The sequence below is a fragment of the Scyliorhinus canicula genome, chromosome 18 (assembly GCF_902713615.1).
Source record: "Scyliorhinus canicula chromosome 18, sScyCan1.1, whole genome shotgun sequence".
Lineage (NCBI taxonomy): Eukaryota > Metazoa > Chordata > Chondrichthyes > Carcharhiniformes > Scyliorhinidae > Scyliorhinus > Scyliorhinus canicula.
Window position 1 is genome coordinate 41,683,551 of NC_052163.1, and position 10,006 is coordinate 41,693,556.

Below are 10,006 nucleotides of genomic sequence, written 5' to 3' on the forward strand. Positions count from 1 at the left end.
GTCCTTGCTTGGACCAAGTGTAAATGAGCTCTAGAGCCAAGTAATCCTGATTGAACCCAAATAATAGTTAGTTGTTGCCGGCTGCCCCTTCGGGTCACGCGTTTCTGCCATGGATCTTCAAGTGACTAAAGAGGCCGATTTTTGACCCACAGATCTTTGGGTGCATAAGGCAGTGGGGCCCAGAGTACAGAATTTCTTTCCTTTTCTGCCACTGCTATGCCTCAAAAGACTAGAACCTAGGAGGCTGTGCCTAATTTTGTTTAACGTGGGGAGCTCAGGGCAGCATAACTGTCCACACAATCTTGGATGGGTTGGTAGTGAGAATTTGAGGTGGTGCTGAACCACAATGATTTGGACCACCATGCCACTTCTCTTCTGCCTTTGCAGCCATAAGATACAGTTTTCCTTTGTCCGAACTGCAACAAAGGATTTTCTGGACGACACTTTGTATGTCATCTTCCCCCAGCCTAGCTGCCATAGCTGACCCTACCAGAGCAAGGAGCTCTGACAGCATTGCTCAAAGGATCAGTGTGCACAAGCTTCTCCATCACCTCAAGGTGGTAATCCATAAAGGCATTGGTGCATTACTGCCACTTGAAAGCTCAGTCAATAACACTTTCTATCACATAGGTCGATGATTGAGAGTAGATTGACAGGGAAGCAACTGGCAGCCTTGTTTAATGGACAGCACATTGACAGGCAATTTCTCAGATGGGTACATGTCAGTGTTGTAGCTATGCTGGAACAGCTTACATAACATTCATAAGAATTAGGAGCAGGCTTAGGCCACTTGGCTCGTTGAGCCTGCTCCACCATTCAATAAGATCATAGTTGATCAGACTGTAACCTCCTTCAGCCAGAGGATGGTGGATCTGTGGAACTCTTTGCCACAGAAGACTGTGGAGGCCACATCACAGTATCTTTAAGACGGAGACAGATAGGCTCATTAATAGGGGATATGGGGTTATGGGGAGAAGGCAGGAGAATGGGGATGAGAAACATATCAGTCATGATTGAATGGTGGAGCTGACTCAATAGGAGCAGAATTAGGCCTATGTCTTATGATTTTTTAAAAAAAATACAAATTTAGAGTACCCAATTCATTTTTTCAAATTAAGGGGCAATTTAGCATGGCCAATCCACCTACCCTGCATATCTCTGGGTTGTAGGCGCTAAACCCATGCAAACACGGGGAGAATCTGCAAACTCCACACGGACAGTGATCCATAGCCGGGATCGAACCTGGCACCTTGAGGCAGCCATGCCAACCACTGCCACCATACCACCCTATTGTCTTATGATCTTGCATACTACAAAAACCTTCCACTTCCTTGCTCATTAAACATTTTTAAGGCAGAGGTAGATCCAAAAAGACTCCTTCACCATGTTTTGAGGAAGGGAGTTCCAAACGCTCACTACCCTCAAAAGATTTCTCCTTGTCCATCTTGGGCAACCCCTTATTTTTGAAACAGTTCTAGATTCACCCACAATACCAATACTTAGCGAGAGGCGAAGTTAGTTCTGGAGCAGGAGCACAAGTCTTCAGTACTACAGTCAGAATGCTGCAAGACTTCATACCCTTTGTTGATCTGTTACTTAATGTCACATTGAATTGTCACATTGAGTGGACTCTGGCTTGTGATGGTTGGGAACCTCAGGAGGGAGGCTGGTTGAAACAACCGCCCGACACTTAGCCTGAAAATGGTTGCAAAAATTTCAGCCAAATCTTTCACTGACTTTGGAATTCACCATCAAGAAATTTTGAATCCTGGAGGAAAATTGCGGATGTTCACCAATTATATTCAAGACAGATCAGTAGATTTAGCCCAAGTTGTGGCAGAGTTTACCCTCGGCTCCCACCCACCTTCTGTATCCTTTCACCCGCCTGATCAGAAAGAAAATTCCACCATGGACCAAGCCACAGTATGAACATGCATCTCAGAAATATACCCCATTTCCACCCCCTCCCACACCCTGCAGCTTCAAAAAGGGTGGGCAGCACATTTCTCTATCACCAAGCTTTGGAAACACTCCATTCCAAATACAAGTTCCAGCAAACCCTTAAAATGGAAATAAAGGAAGAATTTAAGATCAGAGAGACCACTGAATTAATTCAGCCCTACAATGGTCAAATTTCCGGTAACAAAGCAGGTGCTTTTTTTTTAAAAACCCTAAATCAGGTGCAACTTTGATGGAAAAGTGTAACTGAAGGCCAGAGGAGAAGTTTCCCCCAGGAGTGGTATGTCTGCTGGCTATCAAGCAGAAGGCAAAGGACTTAGAAGAGACCTGTGGCGCAGCACCCAGTGGAAGGATGGTGGAGGGGGAAGGGCCAGTGCAGGAACAAAGCCCCAGATGGAACAGTTGATGGCCTTCACCAAGGAAGTGTTCCTCCAGCAGCAGAAGGAGTTGCAGGAGGATCACTTGAAGGCCGTCGAAGGGGCTGCGTCACACCTGAAGGGATTGATCATCAATGGGGCTGTGTCACCCCTGAAGGGATTGATGAAAAAAAAGTGGAGAAATGTTTGGAGGCACAGGGGTTGCAGATCAGAGAGATCGAGGGTAATATCTGACCATAGCGATCGGGTGGTGGCATTGGAGGCAGAGGTGGGGCTCTTGGGCGACATTTGCAAGACATTGAGAGCAAAGGTGGAGGAGCAGGAAAGTAGGTCAAGAAGGTAGATCTGCAGATAGTAGGCCTGCCTGAAGGAGTGGAAGATATGAGTGCCACAAGGAACATTATGATGATGCTGGCGGGGCTGGTGACAGAGGGTTGCTGGACAAGGCCCCGAGGTAGACAGAGCCCACAGGTCTCCGAGGCAGATGCCTAGAGCGGGGGAGCCGCTGCAGGCGGTGATCGTGAGGCTCCACATGTTCGTGGAAAAGGAAAAGATTCTGCAGTGGGCCAGGGAGAAGCGCAACTGCGAATGAAAGTGGAACAAGGTCTGAATCTACCAGGGCCGAATATACCAGGACATTGGAGGGGAGCTGGCAAAATGGCATGCAGGGTTCAACTGGGCCAAGGCTGTGCTGAATTGACAGCAGATTATGTTTGGGATGCTCTACCCCGCAAAACTATGGGTGACCTACGAAAGCCAGGATGAGACCCCAGAAGCAGCCAATGACTTTATCAAGGGACAAAAACTGAACTGAACAATTTGGGAGATGGAGGTGCTGGCACTTGGAAGTATTTGAGAACAAGGGTAGAGTGGGGATTGGAGAGTTTTTTTTCTTTTCCTCAGATGTAGAGGGTTTTATCGACAGGTCGACAAGGGTAGCAGGAGGTAAAATTTGTAAGGGGTCGACCGTCCCCACCAACCTGCTGTCTGGGGCTGTGTTTTTTTTTCCTTTGTCCCTGGAAGGGAGGATGATGCAACAAGGCGAGGCTGGAGAAGAAACATGGGCAGAAAAAGGGGCCATCTTGGATGGGCCAGGTACGGGGCGAAATTAACGAGGTGGGGGGTGGGGGAAGAATGCAGGATGGCAGATGGCAATGAAGGCAAGCCCCCAGTACAGCTGATAACATGGAATGTGCGAGTGTTCAATGGACCAGTGAAGAGGTCTTGGGTCTTTGCGCACTGAAGGAGTTTAAAAGCAGAATTGGTCTTTCTGCACGAGACGCACCGCCACACGAAGGACTAGGTTAGGCTGACGAAGGGATGGGTGGGTCAGGTTTTCCATGGTGAGCCAGGAGGTTTGGGTTGGGGTGGAGGGGGCAGAATACACGGGGATAGTAATCTCGGACCACACGCCCCACTGGCTATGGATTCAGCTTACATTGGGACGGGATCCGAGGCTATGGTGGAGGCTCGATTCGGGGCTGTTGGCAGATAGAGGGTTTTGAGACCAAAGTGCAGACTGCGATTAAAGAGTATCGAGAATTGAACCAAAATGTGGAGGTGTTGGCGGCCAAATTTTGGGAAGCACTAAAAGTGGTGGTCCAAGGGGAGATTATCTCGTTCAAGGCACATGCGTATAGGGAAAAGAGTGGCGTATAGGGAAAGGAGTGAGGAATATGAACTGCTTGAGCGTGATAACGGAGGTAGAGAGGAGCACTCAAGGGCACCCACCACAGATGGATTAGCGAGGAGGAAGGGGGGGGGGGGGGGTGTTTGGGGGTGGGACAGCAGCATAAGGCATTAAGAATATGGGGAGAAGACGAGTCGAATGTTAGCGCATCAACTACGGAGGAAGGCCGCGTCCAGGGAAATATTGAAGATACGGACTGGGGCAGGGGATGTGGTGTCGGAGCCAGGGAAGATAAACAAGATGTTTAGGGATTACTTTAAAGGAGCTGAAGAGGTGGTCATGAAATGGTTCTTAGATGAACTGGAGTATCCACAGTTGGAGGAAGAGAAAAGGCAGACGCTAGAGGAGCTCTTGGGGCTGAGGGAGGTATTAGATAGTATAAGGGGTGTGAAGTTGGGGAAGGCCCCGGGTGCCTGCTGGTTACCCGGCGTAATTCTATAAGGAGTTTGCGACGGACCTGGCACCACACCACTTGGGGCGTTTAATGAGGCGTTGGAGAAGGGGGAGCTGCCGGAGATGATGACGCAGGCAACAATCACATTAATACCAAAAAAGGGGAAGGACCCATTGGAATGTGGGTTGTATAGGCCCATATCGTTGTTAAATACAGACGTGAATGTACTGGCTAAGTTGGTGCCGGAAAGGATGGAAGGTGGTGTCCCGGGTGGTTGCGGAGGACTAAACAGGCTTCGTAAAGGGCAGATATCTAGTAATACAAAGGCAGCTGCTAAACATGATCATGACCCCTTCGAGAGCCCAGGTGCCAGAGGTAGTGGTGGCCATGGACACAGAGAAGGTGTTTGACCTTATGGAGTGGCAGTACCTGCTTGAGGTCCTGGGAAGGTTTAGGTCGAAGTTTGTGGCATGTTATATGTGGCACCGAAAGGGAGTGTGAGAACCAATGACATGGGTTCACAGAACTTTGAACTACACAAGGGACAAAGCAGGGGTGTCCACTGTCGCCACTGCTGTTTGCACTGACAAAAGCCTCTGCCGAGGTACCTATTCATATTCCAGACACTCCTGATCTTTGTACCGAAGGTCTTCTTTTGAAAACTGGATATGGTTACTTCAAATTTAGAATGGGCAGAGAAGGTAAAGAGGACACTGTTAAAAGAGACGGAGGCAGAAGGGAGGATTGGCGTTGCCGAACCCGCTACATTATTACTGGGTGGCAAACATGGAGAAGGTGAGGTGGAAGGGATAGAACAGGTTAAGATGGAAGAAGAATCCTGTAGGGGGGTCCAGCTCGAGGGCTATGATGATGGCAGCATTGCCAATGGTGGCAAGAAAACACTCAAGAGAGCCCTGTAGTGTACTCCACTGTGAAGGCCTTGAACCAGCTGAGGAGACATGCATAGGAAGTGGGGCTGGTCAAGGCGAGGGATCTTTACCTGGAAGAAGGATTTGCCAGTATGGAGGAAATGAAGGAGTGGGTAGGGCGCCCGAGAGAAGTGAGTTTAGGTGCCTGCAGGTGAGGGACTTCACGTGGAATATTGCAAAGAGTGCCTCAGGTTGCCACGGTACACCTTGTTGGAGCGACTGCTGCTTCCAGATGTGGAAGGCAGGATCAAAGACATATACAGGCACCTGGGAGGGCAGCGAGGCGAGCATGTGATGAAGGTTAAGGAGAAGAGAGAGGGAGAGCTGGGAGGAGAGATATGGAGGGAGGCACCATGAAGAGTAAATGCAACCTCCTCATGTGCAAGGATGATACACAGGTGGTGCACAGTGCACACATGTCTAGGGAAAGAATGAGTGGGTTCTTCCAGGGAGTGACAGACAAGTGCGATAAGTGGACAAGGACCAGCAAATCATGTTCATTTGTCCTAGGTCTGCGAAAAGTTAGGGAGATTTTGAGCAGTGTTCATGGCACTAACAAGGGTAGTGGGGGGTGGAGGTTCTGCCAGACCCATTGGTGGCGATATTTGGGTTATCAGAGAATCCGGAGCTGATGGAGGGCCGATTCTGTGGCCTTCGTCTCTGATTGCATGGTGAAGAATTCTGCTGGAGTGATGGTCAGCAACGGGTGGCGACTTGGCTGGTGAACTTGTATGACTTTTTTCAGTTGGAAACGATACAAATTAAGGGGTTCCACGGAGGGGTTGGAGGCAAGGTGCGCGGGGGGGGGGGGGGGGGGGGGGGGGGCATTCGTGGCCACATTTGAGGAGCTGTTCGTCATGGGGAAGGGGTGAAAAAGAGGAAAATTCGTACAAACTGTATAGGGACAAACTATATATGTGTTAGGAAGTTTGTTCCCCAAATTGCTTATGTTTTGTACTCTTTTATATATGTTTGGAATAAAATACATTAAAAAAAGGGAATCATTTAATTATCTATACCAAGTCACAAGAAAACTCTGATTGAAAGATTCCCAGACTGGAAGCATTTGAAACAGGAGCATATGTAAAATGCCAGAAGTGCCATTATTGAACGAGACAGCAGACAGCAAATGCACAACCACTCCCTAAACAGCAGTACCAGTGTTTGCACCAGACGCTGAACATTCAATCTAAACCATGAATTAATCAATTACAGTTCTGCAATGCATGCATATGTATGGCAGAATGCACAATGTTAAATAAGCAAAATCTGATTGAAAATCCTCCTTAATGACAGACCAAGTTCCCAGTGCTGCATGATCACCTGGCACAGATAGCGCCAAGCCCAGACAAAAGGTTTACACCCAAACTCAAGCCATCTCATACAGTGCAGACAACGTATGCATTTCAAGAATCACCGGGACAATTTACAGGCTGATCTCAGAACGCAACCATTATTATCTGCCTCTCTTTAAAAAAAAAGTTGGGTGGGGCACGGGTGAAGAAAAACCAGGTTCCTGCCCAATCAGTGATTCCCAACCCCAAGAACAGAATTGTTGAACATTATAGAAATAAGATAACAGACGTCCAAAAATTTCCTCTAATAAAGAGCGAATGAAAAACTCACCCAAGTTTCTGGGCAGGATCATTTCACAGGGACCAATATCATTTTATTCATTGAATCAGCAATTTCATTCAAGAACCTATGCTAGAGTGTGCCAGATTCACCAACTTCCTTGGTAGTAATACCAGACCCTTGGAAATATGGTGTATAAAAATGGATGGCAATGTGTTCAAGATGCAGTCACAACTGTTCAGCTGTATCCTTAGTCATACATTTGGAAAACAAAGAACACTTTTCACAAGAATGGAACAAAGGGCTCTTTTTGCCCAATTAAGGTCATTACTGCAGTATTGTTTATAGATGTGCCAACGTCCTGCAACAGCTGTTAATGGACTCCACCATTAAGCCCAATGTCCACAACTGGCTGAACACTGCGTCTGCCTCAAAGAACCAGATGACAATTGGCTTCAATAATACAAACAGGACACAATCATGGATGCTAGAAAGGGGCAGCTCCCCTCGCATAGGGTAGGCAGGGGGCACAACCACAGACTACCAACCCCTTCCCCCAAAGCAGGCAGAGACCCATCTCCACCCCATAATCCATCCACCTCCCCCAGCACAGATCCTCGCCCATTAGGATATAACACCCTCCCCCTGCGGACAACAGATTGGAGACCCCACCCTTGGAAAGGGGGAGGGATGAAGAGAACCCCCCAAGGATCACCTCCCACTTCAGATTCCACGCCCAGCAGGATAGCATCCCCTTCACCCCCAAAAAAAAGGTAGAAACCTCACCCCGGGGAAGCATGATGGACCTGACGCCCCAGGAGAGAGGGTTCAAACCCCACCCCTGGAGGATAAGGTGGCACCACCCATCTCTCCCCCGGTGCAGAGATGTCCGTTGAGCGGGCTGCTGAGGCGGGATAAAAGACCAAGGCGACCCCTCCACACACTGCGCGGGTAACCGGAATACCTGGAGCTGCTGCGGCCTGTGGAGTCCAGGCCCTGGTATGTGGTGGTTGTGGTCATTTCAGACGCCAGTTTGTTTTCCGTCTTGATCCTGTTGCTAACGGTCGTCGGCTCCGCACTGTCTCGCGCGCCGCTGTTTATTTATAAAGCCGCTGCAAGCCCCGCCCCCACTGCTCTCCCGTTGGCCCAGATCCCGGGAGTCCCCACCCCTCATTGGTGGGCTGCACAAACCACCGGCGCCCTATTGGCCGCTGCTGCTGTCGGTTAGTCGCGAGAGGCGGGGCGGGTGACTGGATTAGCAGGCTTTGTTTGAGCTGAGGTGACGTAATGCAAAAAGTCAAGCCAGAGACAAGGAGGGGAAAACTGGGAGGGAGAGAGAGGGGGAAACTGGGAGGGAGAGAGAGGGGGAAACTGGGAGGGAGAGAGAGGGGGAAACTGGGAGGGAGAGAGAGGGGAAACTGGGAGGGAGAGAGAGGGGGAACTGGGAGGGAGAGAGAGGGGGAAACTGGGAGGGGGAGAGAGAGGGGGAAACTGGGAGGGAGAGAGAGGGGAGGAAACTGGGAGGGGGAGAGAGAGGGGGGAAAACTGGGAGGGGAGGAGAGAGGGGGAAACTGGGAGGGAGAGAGAGGGGGAAACTGGGAGGGAGAGAGGGGGGAAACTGGGAGGGAGAGAGAGGGGGAAACTGGGAGGGAGAGAGAGGGGGAAACTGGGAGGGAGAGAGGGGGGGAAACTGGGAGGGGTGAGGGGGAAAACTGGGGAGGGGTGAGGGGGAAACTGGGAGGGGTGAGGGGGGGAAACTGGGAGGGGGAGGGGGAAACTGGGAGGAGGAGGGGGGGAAACTGGGAGGAGGAGGGGGGGAAACTGGAGGAGGAGGGGGGGAAACTGGGAGGAGGAGGGGGGGAAACTGGGAGGAGGAGGGGGGGAAACTGGGGAGGAGGGGGGGAAAACTGGGAGGAGGAGGGGGGGAAACTGGGAGGAGGAGGGGGGAAAATGGGAGGAGGAGGGGGGGGAAACTGGGAGGAGGAGGGTGGAAACTGGGGCGGATGGAGGGGGGAAACTGGGAGGAGGAGGGGTGGAAACTGGAGGAGGCGGGGGGGAAACTGGGAGGGGAGGGGGGGACACTGGGAGGAGGAGGGGGGGGAAACATGGAGGAGGAGGGGGGGAAACTGGGAGGAGGAACGGTGAGGAGGAATGGGGGGGAACACTGGGAGGGGGAGGGGGAAACTGGGAGGGTGCGGGGAAAACTGGGAGGGTGAGGGATAACTGGGATGGGTCTGAGGGGGAACACTGGAGGAGGAGGGGAGGAGGGGGGGAAACTGGAGGAGGAGGGGGGAGAACTGGGGGGAAACTGGAGGAGGAGGGGGGGAGGAAACTGGAGGGGTGCAGGGGAACTGGAGGGGTGAAGGGGAGGAAACTGGAGGGGTGAGGGGGAAACTGGGCGGAGGAGGGAGGGGGGGGGAAACTGGGGAGGAGGCGAGGAACTGGGAGGAGAGCGGGGAACTGGAGGCAGAAGGGGGAAACTGGGAGGAGGAGGGGGGAAACTGGGAGGAGGAGGGGGGGAACTGGGAGGAGGAGGGGGGGAAACTGGGAGGGGAGGGGGAAACGGGGAGGAGGAGGGGGGGGAAATGGGAGGAGGAGGGGGGGAAAGGGAGGGAGGAGGGGAAAACTGGGAGGAGGAGGGGGAAACTGGGAGGAGGAGGGGGGGAAACTGGGAGGAGGAGGGGGGAAACTGGGAGGAGGAGGGGGGGAAACTGGGAGGAGGAGGGGGGGAAACTGGGAGGAGGAGGGGGGGAAACTGGGAGGAGGAGGGGGGGGGAAACTGGGAGGAGGAGGGGGGAAACTGGGGGGAAACTGGGAGGAGGAGGGGGAAACGGGGAGGAGGAGGGGGGGAAACTGGGAGGAGGAGGGGGGGGAAACTGGGAGGGTGAGGGGGAAACTGGGAGGGGTGAGGGGGAAACTGGGAGGGGTGAGGGGGAAACTGGGAGGAGGAGGAGGGGGGGGGAAACTGGGAGGAGGAGGAGAGGGGGAAACTGGGAGGAGGGGGGGGGGAAACTGGGAGGAGGAGGGGGGGAAACTGGGATGGGAGGAGGGGGGAAACTGGAGGAGAGGGGGGGAAACTGGG

At 52.1% G+C, this 10,006-nt stretch overlaps 1 protein-coding gene across 3 annotated transcripts in view; it reads right to left on the bottom strand.

Annotated features, from left to right (window-relative positions):
* The window catches only part of LOC119953681 (jupiter microtubule associated homolog 2-like), a 45,332-nt gene extending 37,241 nt beyond the window's left edge, over positions 1–8,091 (bottom strand). The window contains exon 1 of one of the 3 annotated variants that reach the window (XM_038778206.1): positions 7,889–8,091. In XM_038778206.1, the coding sequence (XP_038634134.1) occupies positions 7,889–7,944 (56 nt within the window). In that variant the 5' untranslated portion in view covers positions 7,945–8,091. The remainder of the gene's footprint in view (positions 1–7,888) is intronic. The other 2 variants (XM_038778208.1, XM_038778207.1) reach the window with 2 other exon arrangements.
* Positions 8,092–10,006: the final 1,915 nt, after the last annotated feature.